This window comes from Rutilus rutilus (assembly GCF_951802725.1).
Source record: "Rutilus rutilus genome assembly, chromosome: 3".
NCBI lineage: Eukaryota > Metazoa > Chordata > Actinopteri > Cypriniformes > Leuciscidae > Rutilus > Rutilus rutilus.
Window position 1 is genome coordinate 947,055 of NC_140211.1, and position 21,023 is coordinate 968,077.

Genomic DNA, 21,023 nt, shown 5'->3' on the forward strand with positions numbered 1-21,023 from the left:
ATACACACATACATGTCTATATTAACATAGGGGACTATCGCTCTACACTGACCAACAGGGGACTTCTGCCTGCAATGGAACTGTGTGTGTGTGAACAGTGTCTTAATTTTGTAACTATAACTATAAGTTACATTATATATCTATTATATATATATGCAGCCCCTAACAATTAACTTACCATTGCATATACACATACACACATACATGTCTATATTAACATAGGGGACTATCGCTCTACACTGACCAACAGGGGACTCCAGCCTGCAATGGAACTGTGTGTGTGTGAACAGTGTCTTAATTTTGTAACTATAACTATAAGTTACATTATATATCTATTATATATATATGCAGCCCCTAACAATTAACTTACCATTGCATACACACATACATGTCTATATTACTAACATAGGGGACTATCGCTCTACACTGACCAACAGGGGACTTCTGCCTGCAATGGAACTGTGTGTGTGTGAACAGTGTCTTTATTTTGTAACTATAACTATAAGTTACATTATATATATATTATATATATGCAGCCCCTAACAATTAACTTACCATTGCATACACACATACATGTCTATATTACTAGGCAGACTAGTAAAATTTTTAACTGTTAAATTCTCATTAATTTCTCTTTCATTATGCTTAGATGAGGTTAAATCTTGGCTTGCTCAAAACGTTTTGTCTTTAAATGAAGACAAAGAGGTGATAGTTTTCGCCCCACTGATCATTTTAAGACCCCCAGCATCGATTTGAGGAGCTTATCTGCATTTATATCTACACATGTGCGGAATATGGGGTGTGCTTTTAGATGGGCCTTTACAATTTGACAAACAAATATCTTCGGTAATTGGATCTAGTTTCTATCAACTTTGCTTTTATCTAAAATTAAAGACGTCCTAACTGACAAAACTGAATAGAGCAGAAATGTCTCTTTAAGGTAACAATTGCAGGTCACCACACAAGTTAAACTGTACATGATCTAGACTCTAGATAAATAAAATGCGACCGCAGCAGTAAGTCAGGGGAATGCTTATATTTCTTCCTTTGGTTTCAATTTTGAACATGTTGCAGTTCTTTTTAAAAAGGTATACATTTTAGTACAATTATAAAATGATATAACATTATTTGATACTGTACATTAGCAGCAATTACGGTACACTTTTTTTTTAACTTTAGCAACAAAGTGGAGACCCTCTTTTCTGTAATGAAAGGCCAATCTTATGGGTTGTGGTCTCTCAGACATCGGCAGTAATAAAAATAAAATAAAAACATTGTTTCCCTTTGGACTTTAATTACACTTGATACTGGGCATCATTACATTTTTCCCCTGACTGACAGGTGATGCTTGTAACCCGATCATAATCTGTTATCCGACAAGATTAGAATGTTATATTTTAATTAAATTAAATTAGAATGTATGTATTTCTCAATAATTATCACTTTTTTCAAAGCTCTTCAATCCACTGTCTTAACCAACTTCCAGCTTCACTGCAGTTAATTTCACATTCAAAACGCATTAAAACTACCAAAACACATCATTTATGTTTCAAATTAAATCATTCTTTCAGAACTCTAGTGAAGGTTTCAGCCAACAAACACAATAAAATATACAAAACAAAAAAACACACAAACAACAGGCAGCAATATGCACTATTTTCTGCTGTTCAGAATTCAATGCAATTTATGTTACATGCTTCATGTTTACATTAATGTACAACATGATTTCCTTTTGTATAGATGTTGATGAAAATGAAAGACTAAGACTTGTGTAGGTGTTTAGTTACATCTTAATTTTTCTGTTTTTTTTGTTTTTGTTTTTTTTTTTTTAAAAAGAAAAGAATATTCAGAATATATATCAATGTGGTATACGGTAGAAATATTGCACATTTCAGTCTAGCTTAGGTTTTTAAATTAAATAACACAGTCTTGGAAAAATATGTAAGCATGTGCAAATAAGCCTGTATAGTAAATCAAGTTCTGTTGGTCTTTGTGTTTAAGTGAGAAATTAATTCATTAAATTGAAAGATCTCAATGTTAATAAGATCTTTCAATTATATTTAACAGTTTTGAGCGTATAAAAGAGTGTATAAAAATGGGCTCTGAGTTTTGGCAGTGGTTGTGTCTAAGTGAAATATGTAGTTTGGAAGATGTAGTCACTGAATGCATTAGTACAACATTGAATGACACAGACATTTGCAACACTTCTACAGTAATACCGTATTAAAATATATTCAGAATCTAAAAATAAATACTAAAAACTATCAAAACAATTAGATGTAGCTGAACACATTAAGCTGAACACATTAAGGGGGGGGGGATGTCAAGTCAAGTCAAGTCAAGTATATTTGTATAGCGCTTTTCACAATACAGATTGTATCAAAGCAGCTTCACAGTATTAAATTAAAATAATACAACAAGGTTTGTTTCTAGTGGAATTTATTGATAAAATCAAATTAGATATCCCCAGAATATCCCCAAAATGTGTACTGTAGGCTACTGTAAACAATGACCATGTGACATAAAATACTGTGAATTCTGAACAACAGAAAACAGCAGAAATATGTTATAATGCTAGCTGTTATTTGTGTTTTTTTTTTTAAATCAATAGATGCCATTTTTTTCTGTTTCCTTTGTTTCTAGGATGTTGATGTACAGAGATAGTCAGTGTTTGAAATATTGCTCAATTTAAATGCAACCAAACATGTGTCGCTCGTTACCATCCAACAGTGGACCCTTCTTTAAGATCAAATTCAAAACCTTTGAGTTGACTTGCTGCATCTTGTCATTTTAAAGAAACAAAAATGAAATACAATTTTTTTTTTCATAATATAACTTCAAATATGCAAAAAAACAAACAAAAAAACTTAAACATGCCAAGATGGAATCTCAACTCTGAACAATCTCTACCTATAACACAGTGGACTCACAATAGCCTGCAATAGAACTGTGTGTGTGTGAACAGTTAAGTCTGTCTTTATTTTGTAACTATATATATATATATAGTATAGTATAGTATAATATAATATATATTCTAAGCCTCTAAGTGCCATCTGAAATTTTCCTCTAAAATAATCATTTTTATCAAGCTTGTATATTTAAGTTCAACAATTTCACTTAAAAGCTAAGTGAAAATTAGCTATTAATTGTCATTAAAGTGAAATTACTTAACTTAAATATACAAGCGTGATAAAAATTATCATTCTAGAAGAAAATTTCAGATGGCACTTAGAGGCTTTTGCATCTGAACTCTTCATATATATATATATATATAACCCATCAGTTATATAAAAAAAGGACCATTTAAATCTACAACGGGGTAAAAAATACAGACGGGCCGGCGGCAACAGTTCAAAAGCAGAGGCGATAATATCCTCTTATCATTCATAATATTCTTTTTCTTATTTAACGCTCTCTCTTTATAGATACTTTCTAAGCTTGGTTATGCAGTCCCTAACAATTTACTTGTTACTAATTTTCTTAATAATTTCTTCTGTAACTCAGCAGCAGTTCAATACCAACAAATAATACAGAATATCATAACACTTTCAATGAAAGCACTATAAAACATCAGAAGCTTTATGATGTGGACATTACAGCAAAGTTATTGCTTTAAGAAGTTCATTCTCTGTTGTGGCCGATTAAATAAAACATAATTTCTACTCTAATAAAATCAATAGATGCCATTTTTTTCTGTTTCCTTTGTTTCTAGGATGTTGATGTACAGAGATAGTCAGTGTTTGAAATATTGCTCAATTTAAATGCAACCAAAAATGTGTCGCTCGTTACCATCCAACAGTGGACCCTTCTTTAAGATCAAATTCAAAACCTTTGAGTTGACTTGCTGCATCTTGTCATTTTAAAGAAACAAAAATGAAATACAATTTTTTTTTTCAGAATATAACTTCAAAATATGCAAAAAAAAAAAAATGAAAAAATTAAACATGCCAAGATGGAATCTCAACTCTGAACAATCTCTACCTATACAACAGTGGACTCACAATATATATATTATATATATATAGTATATATATATATCATAGATACTTTGTATGCTTGGTTATGCAGTCCCTAACAGTTTACTTGCCATTGTTATGTGCCATTGCACACACACATACATGTCTATATTACTAACAGACCAATGTCGCTCTACACTGACCAAGTGAGGACTTTGTGAACGATCTCTACCTATACAAGTGGGGACTCTGCAATGGAGCTGTGTGTGTGTGAACAGTGAAGTGAACTGGCAGTGAAGTCTGCCTTCATTATGTAACTATATATATATGTAGTATATTATATAGTATATATTATGCCTTTTTTCATTCATAATATTATTTTCTCTCTTCATAGATACTTTCTGCTTGGTTATGCAGTCCCTTTAGGGTTTATGGGATTAATCAAACAGAAATAGCTCTTTAAGGTAACAATTTCAGGTGACGTATATTTAGTATAGTGTAAAGCATACTTTATACAGTGAATAATGATTTTATTAATTTAAAATGAACTTCGCGTCCCCAGTTGGATGGTATAGAACGATACTTGTTTGGCTGCTTTGTACATTTCTTGCCATCACAAACACACTGTAAAGATTTTGGAGATCAATCTCAAAATGTTACGTAGACTTGCTGCACTGAATATTTTTAGTTGGTTCAGTTGAAATATATGAAGTAGGGATGTTCATTTAACATTTTGTTTTCTGACTGAAAGCTGATTCTTGTTAACCAGTCATCATCAGTTAACTGACATGATTTGAAGGTTAGATTAGAATTAAATGGAATTAGAATAGATAATAGTCTGTGACTGATTCAAATACCTCAAACATGTAGATTTACATGTGCAAATAGCAGCATAAACAACAGAACATGAGGATTCACACACCGTCACATCAAGCACCCGCAGTGCTTCTGTGAACACAGTAAACCAGAATAAAACTGTATATATAACTGTATAATAAATAGGCCAACTTAAATGAACAATTAACAAAACTAAAGTGCAATAAATAATAAACGCTTTAGGGTCTGTTTACATGACATAATTTTCAACTGAAAACAGAAAACGTTTTGGCCGTTAATTTCAACGAAAATGCCATTTTGGGGGCCTGACAATGCAAGCTTTTGAAAACGATGCCTTTCCCATCTGCGTAAACAACATAAATGGGAATTTGTGAAATTGGTACGTCATTCCAACCCGGTCACACTAAATGCATCTCTATAGCACACATTGTGTTTATTGTGCAATTTGTACACGGAAAGGAGTTTATGTGTGCATATGATATGCATGGGTGGGTTTAGGGTAGATTTAGTAATGGTGTGTAATGTGTAATATGTAATATGTATTATATGAGTTTCTAATTATTGGACAAAAAACTTCCTCACATAATAACCTAGAATACTGTCTAACACTTGATGGCTGCTCTGTTAAGTCCTCGTCGTCGGTTAGGAACCTGGGTGTGCTCTTTGATACCAATCTTTCATTTGAAAGTCACGTGTCTAGTATCTGTAAAACTGCATTTTTCCATCTTAAAAATATATCTAAATTACGTCATATGCTCTCATTGACAAATGCGGAACAATTAGTTCATGCGTTCATGACCTCAAGGCTAGATTATTGTAATGCTCTACTGGGTGGTTGCCCTGCACGCTTAATAAACAAACTACAGCTGGTTCAAAACGCAGCAGCTCGAGTTCTTACCAGAACCAGGAAGTATGACCATATTAGCCCAGTTCTGTCAAAACTGCATTGGCTCCCTATTAAACATCGCATCAATTTTAAAATATTGCTGATCACGTACAAAGCACTAAATGGTTTAGCTCCGCAGTACTTGAGCGAGCTCTTAACGCATTATAGTCCTTCACGTCTATTGCGATCTCAAAATTCCGGCCAGTTGATAATATCTAGAATATCAAAATCGACTGCTGGCGGTAGATCCTTCTCCTATTTAGCACCAAAACTTTGGAACAGTCTTCCTACCATTGTCCGGGAAGCAGACACACTCTGTCAGTTCAAAGCTAGACTAAAGACACATCTCTTTGACCTAGCTTTCACATAATACATTATAGACTTCTATAATTCAATATTAGGCTGCATAGATTAGGTCAGCTGGAACCGGGAACACTTCCCATAAATCCTGATGTACTCGTTACATCATAAGAAGAATGGCATCTACGCTAATTTTAGTGTCTTTGTTTATCGCGAGGTTTTCCCGCAGCCTGCCGGATCCAGGCCGTATCCAGATCTGATGAAGGACCTTCGCCTGGACCCGATGACAACGCAGTGCTGAAGTGCCAACTAGTCTCTCCCTATGGAGGATCCCTTTACCACTCTACAGATAAAGCGTCATCGGGAGAACTCAATTCGCGTATCTACCCCGAATTGATCAAATAAAATAAAATTCTGTATCAAAAATTATAAGGAAACACCAGTACTTTGTTTAGGCTTGGTTTGTAGGGAATTCCAAACCTGCATACATATATTCAAACGCACATAACTATAGAACCAATTTTTAATGCGCATGTGAACGCCATTAGCGTTTCTCACAGGTTTGCGTTTAAAGTCTATGTAGAGAGAATGGTGTCGTCTTAGCGGCCCCTAATTTAATAACAAATGATTGTTGCGACGGAAGCGAATCAATCATAACTAACCTTAGCTGGAAAATAACTTTACTAAAGAACCGCTATAAAGCCAAAACAATCTCTGTTACCTTAAATTAGACGTTTATCTCTGTAAAGCTGCTTTGAAACAATCTACATTGTTAAAATCGCTATATAAATGAAGATGACTTGACTTGACTTGACTTGACTATGTTTGGTTAGGATTAGTGTTGTAGGGTGTGTGTGTATTACATGCAATAAAGTGCGTATCATATGCATGTAAAAAACTAATTTTCGCGTAAAACATTGCACGATAAACAATGCATGCTATAGAGATGCATTTTCATGAGATCAGGCTGGGCATCCACAAGTATATAACATGTTCACATGCATACTTATCATCAGGTGTTCACATGTACATGTTTTTTTTTTCTTCTGACAAGGCGAACTACTAGCCTGACTACGTCAGACTTCGTACTTCCGCTCAATTTCATTTCGCTTCTGTACTCAGTCTGAGACAGCGTCATAGCTTTCCGTTTTCCTCCGGCCTGAAAACAGCCGGGCCAATCAACGAACAGAGGGCGGGCTGAGAGCCGTGACGTAGACGCTGATTGTACCGTGGATGCGTAGATTTACTTCACATAATCTGCAAAAGTCGTTCACAGCCATGTTCACTCCGGTATTTTGCTCGATGGTTTTTGTTTTTGCATCATACATGTGTTTACAGTGAAAGTTAGATGCGGCTGAGCATGCGCATAACACACGCCATAACCAAACGTTATGTGATTGGCTTACGGGTAACCAATGATTTTAAACTTCAGACAAGCGACCCCCGCGAGAGAGAAAACACTTCTCTATTATGCCATTCCAGACTCTGTCTACGAAGCAAAGCGAAGTAGCAGAGTTTGGTATTACCAGGCTAGCGAACTACTGGCCTGGCTTGCATAATACAGCCCTTTTAGTGTTTATAGGGTTTGTTTTTAAACAATGTTATAGTTGTATTTAACAATATTTTACATTTTCACGCACTTGTGTAGTTTGGTTTGAAAATTACTTGCATTATCTTTTTAACTGTTAAATTCTCATTAATTTCTCTTTCATTATGCTTAGATGAGGTTAAATCTTGGCTTGCTCAAAACGTTTTGTCTTTAAATGAAGACAAAGAGGTGATAGTTTTCGCCCCACTGATCATTTTAAGACCCCCAGCATCGATTTGAGGAGCTTATCTGCATTTATATCTACACATGTGCGGAATATGGGGTGTGCTTTTAGATGGGCCTTTACAATTTGACAAACAAATATCTTCGGTAATTGGATCTAGTTTCTATCATCTTTGCTTTTATCTAAAATTAAAGACTTCCTAACTGACAAAACTGAATAGAGCAGAAATGTCTCTTTAAGGTAACAATTGCAGGTCACCACACAAGTTAAACTGTACATGATCTAGACAAATAAAATGCGACCGCAGCAGTAAGTCAGGGGAATGCTTATATTTCTTCCTTTGGTTTCAATTTTGAACATGTTGCAGTTCTTTTTAAAAAGGTATACATTTTAGTACAATTATAAAATGATATAACATTATTTGATACTGTACATTAGCAGCAATTACGGTACACATTTTTCACTTTAGCAACAAAGTGGAGACCCTCTTTTCTGTAATGAAAGGCCAATCTTATGGGTTATGGTCTCTCAGACATCGGCAGTAATAAAAATAAACATTGTTTCCCTTTGGACTTTAATTACACTTGATACTGGGCATCATTACATTTTTCCCCTGACTGACAGGTGATGCTTGTAACCCGATCATAATCTGTTATCCGACAAGATTAGAATGTTATATTCTAATTAAATTAAATTAGAATGTATGTATTTCTCAATAATTATCACTTTTTTCAAAGCTGTCTTAACCAACTTCTAGCTTCACTGCAGCTAATTTCACATTCAAAACGCATTAAAACTACCAAAACACATCATTTATGTTTCAAATTAAGTCATTCTTTCAGAACTCTAGTGAAGGTTTCAGCCAACAAACACAATAAAATATACAAAACAAAAAAACACACAAACAACAGGCAGCAATATGCACTATTTTCTGCTGTTCAGAATTCAATGCAATTTATGTTACATGCTTCATGTTTACATTAATGTACAACATGATTTCCTTTTGTATAGATGTTGATGAAAATGAAAGACTAAGACTTGTGTAGGTGTTTAGTTACATCTTAATTTTTCTGTTTTTTTTTTTGTTTTTGTTTTTTTTTTTTAAAAGAAAAGAATATTCAGAATATCAATGTGGTATACGGTAGAAATATTGCACATTTCAATCTAGCTTAGGTTTTTAAATTAAATAACACAGTCTTGGAAATAATATGTAAGCATGTGCAAATAAGCCTGTATAGTAAATCAAGTTCTGTTGGTCTTTGTGTTTAAGTGAGAAATCAATTCATTTAAATTGAAAGATCTCAATGTTAATAAGATCTTTCAATTATATTTAACAGTTTTGAGCGTATAAAAGAGTGTATAAAAATGGGCTCTGAGTTTTGGCAGTGGTTGTGTCTAAGTGAAATATGTAGTTTGGAAGATGTAGTCACTGAATGCATTAGTACAACATTGAATGACACAGACATTTGCAACACTTCTACAGTAATACCGTATTAAAATATATTCAGAATCTAAAAATAAATACTAAATACTATCAAAACAATTAGATGTAGCTGAACACATACAGGTATTAATCTTGCAGTTTCATCACCATCTGTAAAAAGGGGAAACTTGGGGGGGAAATGTGTACTGTAGGCTACTGTAAACAATGACCATGTGACATAAAATACTGTGAATTCTGAACAACAGAAAACAGCAGAAATATGTTATAATGCTACCTGTTATTTGTGGGTTTTTTTTATTTAACTTGTGTTTTTTGGGTAAAACCTTTTCTAGTGTTCTGGAATAATGATTTGATCGGAGACATGAATGAAGTTTCAGTGCATTTTGAATGTGAAATGAACTGCTGTCAAGCTGTAAGTTGGTTTGGAGAAGATATCATGGTCTTTTAACCTGATATCATTTAAGATATAATTTAAGACTGTAGTATAAATGATTGAATGATTTAACCATAACTCATTACTATCCTTGATATTCTAAAATAGGTATTTTTCATGTGTATGTTGACTCTAGTGTGTGTGTATTGAGTATTGAGTTGTTGCACTTCCCCCCAACATGCAGTTTACATATCAATGCAGGGAGGCCTGAAAGGCCAATGTTTTTCTCAGGTGAGAAAACAGGCCAACAACCCTCACAGTACTGTAAGATATCATGGCCTTTTAACCTGATATCATTTCAGATATAATGTAAGACTGTAGTATAAATGATTGAATGATTTAACCATAACTCATTACTATCCTTGATATTCTAAAATAGGTATTTTTCATGTGTATGTAGACTCTAGTGTGTGTGTATTGAATTGTTGCACTTCCCCCCAACATGCAGTTTACATATCAATGCAGGAAGGCCTGAAAGGCCAGTGTTTGTCTCAGGTGAGAAAACAACCCTCATAGTACTGTTACCAAAATATGTGCAACTTCTCAAATAAACTAGAGAAAACGCTGGGATTTACCCTGCCAAATTAAATTAAATTACAGGTTTTTACAATCGCTAGGACACATTTCTCAATATTTAGGTACATTTTCAAAACTCTTCACTCAGTTCACCAACTTACAGCTTGACAGCAGTTAATTTTTACATTCAAAATGCACTGAAACTTCATTCATGTCTCCATCAACTTATTATTCCAGAACACTAGAAAGGGTTTCACCCATACACTTTGTCACTCATAAAATAAAAAAATACAAACAACAGGAGCATTACACAATGCTTTCTTTTGTAAAATGCTTTCAAGAATGACACTATCTACTGTTTATAATTCACTGCAGTTGAACCCAGTCATCATCTATGATAATATCCTTGAGCAGGTGGATATAAGTATCTAGGTGTGGTCATTGATCGTTCATTTACTTGGAAAGCCCACATTGATTATCTTCAAAATTCCGGCAACTATTGTATTTTTTTAAGAAATGTGGGCTTTCCAAGAACTGAGTGAAGAGTTTTGAAAATGTACCTAAATATTGAGAAATGTGTCCTAGCGATTGTAAAAACCTGTAATTTAATTTAATTTGGCAGGGTAAATCCCAGCGTTTTCTCTAGTTTATTTGAGAAGATGCACATATATTGGTAACAGTACTATGAGGGTTGTTGGCCTGTTTTCTCACCTGAGAAAAACACTGGCCTTTCAGGCCTTCCTGCATTGATATGTAAACTGCATGTTGGGGGGAAGTGCAACAATTCAATACACACACACTAGAGTCTACATACACATGAAAAATACCTATTTTAGAATATCAAGGATAGTAATGAGTTATGGTTAAATCATTCAATCATTTATACTACAGTCTTACATTATATCTTAAATGATATCAGGTTAAAAGACCATGATATCTTCTCCAAACCAACTTACAGCTTGACAGCAGTTCATTTCACATTCAAAATGCACTGAAACTTCATTCATGTCTCCGATCAAATCATTATTCCAGAACACTAGAAAAGGTTTTACCCAAAAAACACAAGTTAAAAAAAAAAAAAAAAACACAAATAACAGGTAGCATTATAACATATTTCTGCTGTTTTCTGTTGTTCAGAATTCACAGTATTTTATGTCACATGGTCATTGTTTACAGTAGCCTACAGTACACATTTCCCCCCCCAAGTTTCCCCTTTTTACAGATGGTGATGAAATTGGAGATTAATGTGTTCAGCTACATCTAATTGTTTTGATAGTTTTTAGTATTTATTTTTAGATTCTGAATATATTTTAATACGTTATTACTGTAGAAGTGTTGCAAATGTCTGTGTCATTCAATGTTGTGCTAATGCATTCAGTGACTACATCTTCCAAACTACATATTTCACTTAGACACAACCACTGCCAAAACTCAGAGCCCATTTTTATACACTCTTTTATACGCTCAAAACTGTTAAATATAATTGAAAGATCTTATTAACATTGAGATCTTTCAATTTAAATGAATTAATTTCTCACTTAAACACAAATACCAACAGAACTTGATTTACTATACAGGCTTATTTGCACATGCTTACATATTATTTCCAAGACTGTGTTATTTAATTTAAAAACCTAAGCTAGACTGAAATGTGCAATATTTCTACCGTATACCACATTGATATTCTGAATATTCTTTTTTTTTTTTTTAAACAAAACAAAACAAAAAAACAGAAAAATGAAGATGTAACTAAACACCTACACAAGTCTTAGTCTTTCATTTTTATCAACATCTATACAAAAGGAAATTATGTGTTTTGGTAGTTTTAATGCGTTTTGAATGTGAAATTAACTGCAGTGAAGCTGGAAGTTGGTTAAGACAGTGGATTGAAGAGCTTTGAAAAAAGTGATAATTATTGAGAAATACATACATTCTAATTTAATTTAATTAGAATATAACATTCTATTCTTGTCGGATAACAGATTATGATCGGGTTACAAGCATCACCTGTCAGTCAGGGGAAAAATGTAATGATGCCCAGTATCAAGTGTAATTAAAGTCCAAAGGGAAACAATGTTTTTATTTTATTTTTATTACTGCCGATGTCTGAGAGACCACAACCCATAAGATTGGCCTTTCATTACAGAAAAGAGGGTCTCCACTTTGTTGCTAAAGTGAAAAATGTGTACCGAAATTGCTGCTAATGTACAGTATCAAATAATGTTATATCATTTTATAATTGTACTAAAATGTATACCTTTTTAAAAAGAACTGCAACATGTTCAAAATTGAAACCAAAGGAAGAAATATAAGCATTCCCCTGACTTACTGCTGCGGTCGCATTTTATTTATCTAGAGTCTAGATCATGTACAGTTTAACTTGTGTGGTGACCTGCAATTGTTACCTTTAAGAGACATTTCTGCTCTATTCAGTTTTGTCAGTTAGGAAGTCTTTAATTTTAGATAAAAGCAAAGATGATAGAAACTAGATCCAATTACCGAAGATATTTGTTTGTCAAATTGTAAAGGCCCATCTAAAAGCACACCCCATATTCCGCACATGTGTAGATATAAATGCAGATAAGCTCCTCAAATCGATGCTGGGGGTCTTAAAATGATCAGTGGGGCGAAAACTATCACCTCTTTGTCTTCATTTAAAGACAAAACGTTTTGAGCAAGCCAAGATTTAACCTCATCTAAGCATAATGAAAGAGAAATTAATGAGAATTTAACAGTTAAAAAGATAATGCAAGTAATTTTCAAACCAAAGTAATACACTACACAAGTGCGTGAAAATGTAAAATATTGTTAAATACAACTATAACATTGTTTAAAAACAAACCCTATAAACACTAAAAGGGCTGTATTATGCAAGCCAGGCCAGTAGTTCGCCTTGTCAAAAAAAAAAAAAAAAAAAACGGCGAATATTTATGAAAATGTGAACACCTAATGATAAGTATGCATGTGAACATGTTATATACTTGTGGATGCCCAGTCTGATCTCATGAAAATGCATCTCTATAGCATGCATTGTTTATCGTGCAATGTTTTACGCGAAAATTAGTTTTTTACATGCATATGATACGCACTTTATTGCATGTAATACACACACACCCTACAACACTAATCCTAACCAAACATATAATACATATTACATATTACACACCACTACTAAATCTACCCTAAACCCACCCATGCATATCATATGCACACATAAACTCCTTTCTGTGTATAAATTGCACAATAAACACAATGTGTGCTATAGAGATGCATTTAGTGTGACAGGGTTGGAATGACGTACCAATTTCACAAATTCCCATTTATGTTGTTTACGCAGATGGGAAAGGCATCGTTTTCAAAAGCTTGCATTGTCAGGCCCCCAAAATGGCATTTTCGTTGAAATGAACGGCCAAAACGTTTTCTGTTTTCAGTTGAAAATTATGTCATGTAAACAGACCCTAAAGCGTTTATTATTTATTGCACTTTAGTTTTGTTAATTGTTCATTTAAGTTGGCCTATTTATTATACAGTTATATATACAGTTTTATTCTGGTTTACTGTGTTCACAGAAGCACTGCGGGTGCTTGATGTGACGGTGTGTGAATCCTCATGTTCTGTTGTTTATGCTGCTATTTGCACATGTAAATCTACATGTTTGAGGTATTTGAATCAGTCACAGACTATTATCTATTCTAATTCCATTTAATTCTAATCTAACCTTCAAATCATGTCAGTTAACTGATGATGACTGGTTAACAAGAATCAGCTTTCAGTCAGAAAACAAAATGTTAAATGAACATCCCTACTTCATATATTTCAACTGAACCAACTAAAAATGTTCAGTGCAGCAAGTCTACGTAACATTTTGAGATTGATCTCCAAAATCTTTACAGTGTGTTTGTGATGGCAAGAAATGTACAAAGCAGCCAAACAAGTATCGTTCTATACCATCCAACTGGGGACGCGAAGTTCATTTTAAATTAATAAAATCATTATTCACTGTATAAAGTATGCTTTACACTATACTAAATATAGGTCACCTGAAATTGTTACCTTAAAGAGCTATTTCTGTTTGATTAATCCCATAAACCCTAAAGGGACTGCATAACCAAGCAGAAAGTATCTATGAAGAGAGAAAATAAGCATTAAATAAAAAAAATATATATTATGAATGAAAAAAGGCATAATATATAATATACTATATAATATACTACATATATATATATATAGTTACATAATGAAGGCAGACTTCACTGTTCACACACACACAGCTCCATTGCAGAGTCCCCACTTGTATAGGTAGAGATCGTTCACAAAGTCCTCACTTGGTCAGTGTAGAGCGACATTGGTCTGTTAGTAATATAGACATGTGTGTGTGTGTGCAATGGCACATAACAATGGCAAGTAAACTGTTAGGGACTGCATAACCAAGCATACAAAGTATCTATGATATATATATATATATACTTATAGTTACAAAATAAAGACGGACTTAACTGTTTACACACACACAGTTCCATTGCAGGCTATTGTGAGTCCACTGTGTTATAGGTAGAGATTGTTCAGAGTTGAGATTCCATCTTGGCATGTTTAAGTTTTTTTTTTTTTTGCATGTTTGAAGTTATATTATGAAAAAAAAATTGTATTTCATTTTTGTTTCTTTAAAATGACAAGATGCAGCAAGTCAACTCAAAGGTTTTGAATTTGATCTTAAAGAAGGGTCCACTGTTGGATGGTAACGAGCGACACATTTTTGGTTGCATTTAAATTGAGCAATATTTCAAACACTGACTATCTCTGTACATCAACATCCTAGAAACAAAGGAAACAGAAAAAAATGGCATCTATTGATTTTATTAGAGTAGAAATTATGTTTTATTTAATCGGCCACAACAGAGAATGAACTTCTTAAAGCAATAACTTTGCTGTAATGTCCACATCATAAAGCTTATGATGTTTTATAGTGCTTTCATTGAAAGTGTTATGATATTCTGTATTATTTGTTGGTATGGAACTGCTGCTGAGTTACAGAAGAAATTATTAAGAAAATTAGTAACAAGTAAATTGTTAGGGACTGCATAACCAAGCTTGGAAAGTATCTATAAAGAGAGAGCGTTAAATAAGAAAAAGAATATTATGAATGATAAGAGGATATTATCGCCTCTGCTTTTGAACTGTTGCCGCCGGCCCGTCTGTATTTTTTACCTTGTTGTAGATTTAAATGGTCTTTTTTATTAATATAACTGATGGGTTATATATATTTTTTTATATATATATATAGTTACATAATGAAGGCAGACTTCACTGCCAGTTCACTTCACTGTTCACACACACACAGCTCCATTGCAGAGTCCCCACTTGTATAGGTAGAGATCGTTCACAAAGTCCTCACTTGGTCAGTGTAGAGCGACATTGGTCTGTTAGTAATATAGACATGTGTGTGTGTGTGCAGTGGCACATAACAATGGCAAGTAAATTGGTAGGGACTGCATAACCAAGCATACAAAGTATCTATGAAGGCCTATATATATATATATATATATACTTATAGTTACAAAATAAAGACAGACTTAACTGTTCACACACACACAGTTCTATTGCAGGCTATTGTGAGTCCACTGTTGTATAGGTAGAGATCGTTCAGAGTTGAGATTCCATCTTGGCATGTTTAAGTTTTTTTTGCATATTTGAAGTTATATTATGAAAAAAAATTGTATTTCATTTTTGTTTCTTCAAAATGACCAGATGCAGCAAGTCAACTCAAAAGTTTTGAATTTGATCTTAAAGAAGGGTCCACTGTTGGATGGTAACGAGCGACACATTTTTGGTTGCATTTAAATTGAGCAATATTTCAAACACTGACTACCTCTGTACATCAACATCCTAGAAACAAAGGAAACAGAAAAAAATAAGGACATGTCTGTTGATTTTTTTTAGAGTAGAAATTATGTTTTATTTAATAGGCAGCCAATACTATCAGTCGCATTATTAATATCTTAATTATATTATAATAATAATTGCATTATAATTATAACATTGAGTTGCAGATCCCCTCGTCATATATATATATATTTTTTTTTTAATAAAAAAATGCATATTTGAAGCTATATTATGAATAATATAATATATATGGTAACCCTTTATAATAACTGCATCCTATTAATCATTAGTTAATCAATAAACAGTTAAATAATAAAGCAGACATTAATAACCAGTTTATAAATACAGCTTTAAATGTTGTATTATTGATTTAGAAGCATATCTATAATGTGTTTAATCATTTTATTTTCATACTTTATTAATGATCAATTTATCATTTCTAAATGCAGTATAGCGTTATTTTAAACCAGTTATTTAGGTGTTGTCAGTGATTAAAAAGATCACTTAGAAAGTGTAAGTAAATGTAGTAGATTCAGGTAGTTATAAAGCATTTAGTAGTGGTCAGTTCACTATTTTGTGAGCTCATCTGAAGTGAGGACTAGTTATGCCCTGTAAATAATTTATAAAGGAGATTTAAAGACTCAGTTTTCTTCTAAACAGAAAAGGGAAACAAACACAACACAGCGATAGAGAACATAGAAATATTAACAGCCTTTAAATCTCCTTTATAAATGTTTTACAAGGCATAACTAGTCCTCACTTTAGATGAGCTCACAAAAAATAGTGAACTTACCACTACTAAATGCTTTATAACTACCTGCATTACAGTAGAAATACATGTTAATAAACCATTTATAAACACACTAAGGAACTATTACTATATGTCTGAATAATAAATATGTATGAATGCACATTTAAATAGTTTAATCATTTACTCACACTTTGTAGGTGATCTTATGAACCACTGACAACTCCTAAATAACTGCTTTGTAAATTATGCTATACTTCATTTAGAAATGATAAATTGATCATTAAAAAAGTATGAAAATACAATTATTAAACACATTTTTGATATGCTTTTAAAACAGGAACAAAGCATTTATAGCTGTATTTATAAACTGCTTATTAATGTATATTAATTCTTTATAAATTAATTAACTGTTTACTAATGCTTAACTAATGAATAATAGCGTGTAGTTATTATAAAGCTCCTGAACTAAGCCGCCAGTTAAACATCAGCTCTACAGTCTCAGAGCCTCTCTAGGACAGCAACCCATTCAGACAATAGAGAAGTGTGAACGACGTGTGTTAATGGGCCACTGCAGTTCCTGCCCCAGCCTACAGGAGCGCTGCTGAGTATGGACTTAAACACACACACACATGTAGGTCCCCACTTGGTCAAAAATGAAAAAAATTCACCAGAGCGTGTTTTAGCTAATTTGAACATGTTTTAAAGCATGACCACCAGGGGACTTGAAAAAAGTCCCCACTTGGCTCGACGGTCCCCTGTTGGTGAGTGTGTAACGACACCAAGGTCCCCACTTAGATAGGTAGACAAGTACACACACACACACACACACACACACACACACACACACACACACACACACACTAAAGCTGCTCTTTCAAGCCTTCTGTTTGTCAGTTCGGTGACTTTAGTGATCTTGATCTTAAAAACTAATGAAATCCCAGCAAATTTAATATAAAATTAAATTTGATATCGTAAGATATTTTCAATAGATGGACACTGTACTTTGGGGACTTTATAATACATTTCTTTTATAACCTATATTGTAAATGATATTGAAGTACACTTTGATTGATTTTTTGTCATTTTAATAAAAGACACAATAAATAAATAATCAAAATACTTGTGTTTTTTCTTCATAAATGAGATCTTGAGGAGAAAAATCACCAGAGCACATCTGATTCAAACACACTGAGGCTTCAGACATGATGAAGTAAAGAGATGTTCGTGAGACACGCAGAAACACACACTCGATGCACCAATGCTTTTGGGGCCACTGCTGTAAACCTCTTAAATGTGAAATGAATTTAGAAGTTCTCTTTCTTTCTCCATTAATCACAGTTGTGGTTCCTTACGGTCGGGACTACAGTCACTGCTCTTCTGTAAGACTTTCTTTCCTCAGGCAAACACAGGAGGAGATGTTCAGAACGGACACGGTTGAGCTTTAAAATTATATTTAAAAAAACACTGTGAACTTATCATAAGAGTAGTGCTCATGACTTGTGTGCTTTATTCTAAGTGTTCTGAAGTTATATGATACTTCTGTGTGATGAACAGAACTTGATCTCGACACTAAAGACCAGCAGTCTGAATATAAACTCCAGACTCAACCGCAGGAAGGAATGACACCTGATATACAGTGATGTTTGAGATGTTTGAGATACCTGTCCAAAGACTGTCCTCCTTCTTCATGACTCCTGATGTCTTGCTCTTCTTCTTTTGGGCTGGTTTGGGGGCGGAGCCGTCTGCTGATTGGCTGGATTTGATGCTGTCAGAATGAGAAAATGCAGAAATGTGAGAAACTCATGAACTGAAAATGAAAGTTTATTGTCATAAATATCAAAAATCTAAAAGGTGTGCATCATATCTGACACCTGAGTGAACAATGTACAGTTGGTTTTAGTGAAATACATAGGAATATTTGCATATGATTTAGCAGTTTATTGTCATAAATATCAAAAATCTAAAAGGTGTGCATCATATCTGACACCTGGGTGAACAATGTAAAGTTGGTTTTAGTGAAATACATAACAATATTTGCATAAGATTTAGCAGTTTATTGTCATAAATATCAAAAATCTAAAAGGTGTGCATCATATCTGACACCTGGGTGAACAATGTACAGTTGGTTTTAGTGAAATACATAACAATATTTGCATAAGATTTAGCAGTTTATTGTCATAAATATCAAAAATCTAAAAGGTGTGCATCATATCTGACACCTGGGTGAACAATGTACAGTTGGTTTTAGTGAAATACATAACAATATTTGCATATGATTTAGCAGTTTATTGTCATAAATATCAAAAATCTAAAAGGTGTGCATCATACCTGACACCTGGGTGAACAGTGTACAGTTGGTTGACTGTAAGTCATTGTCTTCAAATGCTATTGAAGTTAGAAACGTTTATACCAATGTCGCATGTAATTTTGAGACGTCCCTAAATATGCGAATATCGAACGTCCAACTCACTCAAGCCAACTTCATTCCAGTCTCACGTGTAGTTTAATATAACAATACTCACCGCATCTGAAGATCATGTGGCTGGATCATATTTATTTCCAAAATTCCTGGATCATGAGGGAAACATACACATACACAGCAATATTAGCTATTTGTATATTAGCATTTTACTAACACAGACATTTGCGAAAGCTTGCAAAATTTTACTCACCAAATCCCAAACATATTATGATGACTGATCGGTAACGTTAGGCCTAACGTTATATCCCGCGATCAACAACTATTCAAAAGCCTAGTTAGCATAACTTATTATTCTAGAGTCAAAGGGTGTGCTTCCAGTTCCTCTCTGTATAAAGAGACAATGTTCTCAATCATTCTAAAGCTCCTTAGCTGACAATATTTACACATGCTAGCAACACATACAGTAACATTAGCCTAATACATAATGCTCTAATCGCGTTTAGATTCTCAATTTAACACACTATATTTTGATATAGCAGAATTGTTTTTATAAAATAAAAAGTTGTTTACCTTCCGCAGACTGCAATATGTCCGTTACACGTTGTTAAAATGCGTTGTCCATATTCCTTGTTTGTTCTTCATTTACATCCCGCAACTCGCTCAAAATAAAAATGTAGAAGTCCGATGTAAAATAATCCATGTTTTAAACAATGTAAAAGCCACAGAACCGTCGTATGCTAGTACTGAAGATCCCGAGCAGCAACACACACACACACACACACACTGACCCACTCACTCCAACAGACGTATTCAAGCTTGACCAGTAAAAGGCGCGCAGAGTTGTCATTGGCCAGATTCCTGGATGACAGTCTGAATAACCAATCATACTCAAAACAACTCGGAGAGACAGCCAATAGTGTGGTAACATTGCAATTACAAGAAAAGATGATGTTTTAAAAGAAAAAACAGGAAAAAATATACATGTACTATTTATTTAGCTGTATTTGTAAGCTGGCTGGTATATTTATTCAATTGGTTAAATGGTGTTTTCATTGCAGTGTATGATTACAATTTTTACTTAAAATAACTTATATACCATATATAACAACATATATTTACCACTGCTCTGCTAAACAGCAATTTAACAGAGCAAACAGATTATATTTAAAGGGGCATTCCACCCATTTGAACATTGTTTTTTATTTAAAGTGGGTCATATATGTAGTTGAAATATAAAATAAATTTTGAATTTGGTGACTTCGTGACCGAGGAAGGACAAAAAATAACTTCAGGACGCATTTGTATGAAAGACAACAACTCCCACAATGCACCACATTGCACAGCTCCGCAAGCCACTCCCACTAATCCAGAAAGCGCATATCTGCCTATAAGAGAAATCACTCTTCCGTCTACAAGGCTAGCTACCACCAGAGCTTGAAATTCATTTCACATTCACACAAAATGTCTAGTTAGTTGGCGAACTCATTACTCCTCGTTTGTATTTCTTTCGAAAAGGTGAATTATTGCATGGTACCTGGATGTTCAGTCAGAACATATGCGGTGCGAAACTAGGATAGTTCTCAACACAAACGTCCGTGTCCTCGTCTGATTCAGAGATTTCGTCCAGGAGAAATTGTCATAGTTGAAATTCTTTGCCGCAGACGGACTCTATCTCTGTGTTCGTAGCGGTTCGTAGTTGCATAGTGAGATCACCGGCGCCACCAGTCCGCCCTAACTCGAGCCAGTCCGGGCTCCTCGTCCGCGGCAGGCAGGTCTTCTGCCTCGGCTGCTCTTCGCTGTAATGCGGCTTGTAAAGGTAGCCACAA

The 21,023-nt window shown here is 33.9% G+C and overlaps 2 protein-coding genes across 2 annotated transcripts in view; one reads left to right on the top strand and one right to left on the bottom strand.

The window, feature by feature from the left end:
* The window catches only part of LOC311287883 (uncharacterized protein), a 57,678-nt gene extending 37,682 nt beyond the window's left edge, over positions 1–19,996 (bottom strand). Inside the window, exons 1-3 of the mRNA XM_084404995.1 lie at positions 19,768–19,996; positions 19,298–19,343; positions 18,437–18,540 (exon numbers count right to left, since the gene is read on the bottom strand). Coding sequence (XP_084261121.1) covers positions 18,437–18,540; positions 19,298–19,326 — 133 coding nt within the window. The 5' untranslated portion in view covers positions 19,327–19,343; positions 19,768–19,996. The remainder of the gene's footprint in view (positions 1–18,436; positions 18,541–19,297; positions 19,344–19,767) is intronic.
* LOC311287874 (erythroid membrane-associated protein-like) overlaps positions 1–21,023 on the top strand; it is a gene marked incomplete at its 3' end in the record, with an annotated part of 177,103 nt that overhangs the window by 81,333 nt on the left and 74,747 nt on the right. The gene's annotated exons all lie outside the window — the stretch shown is intronic.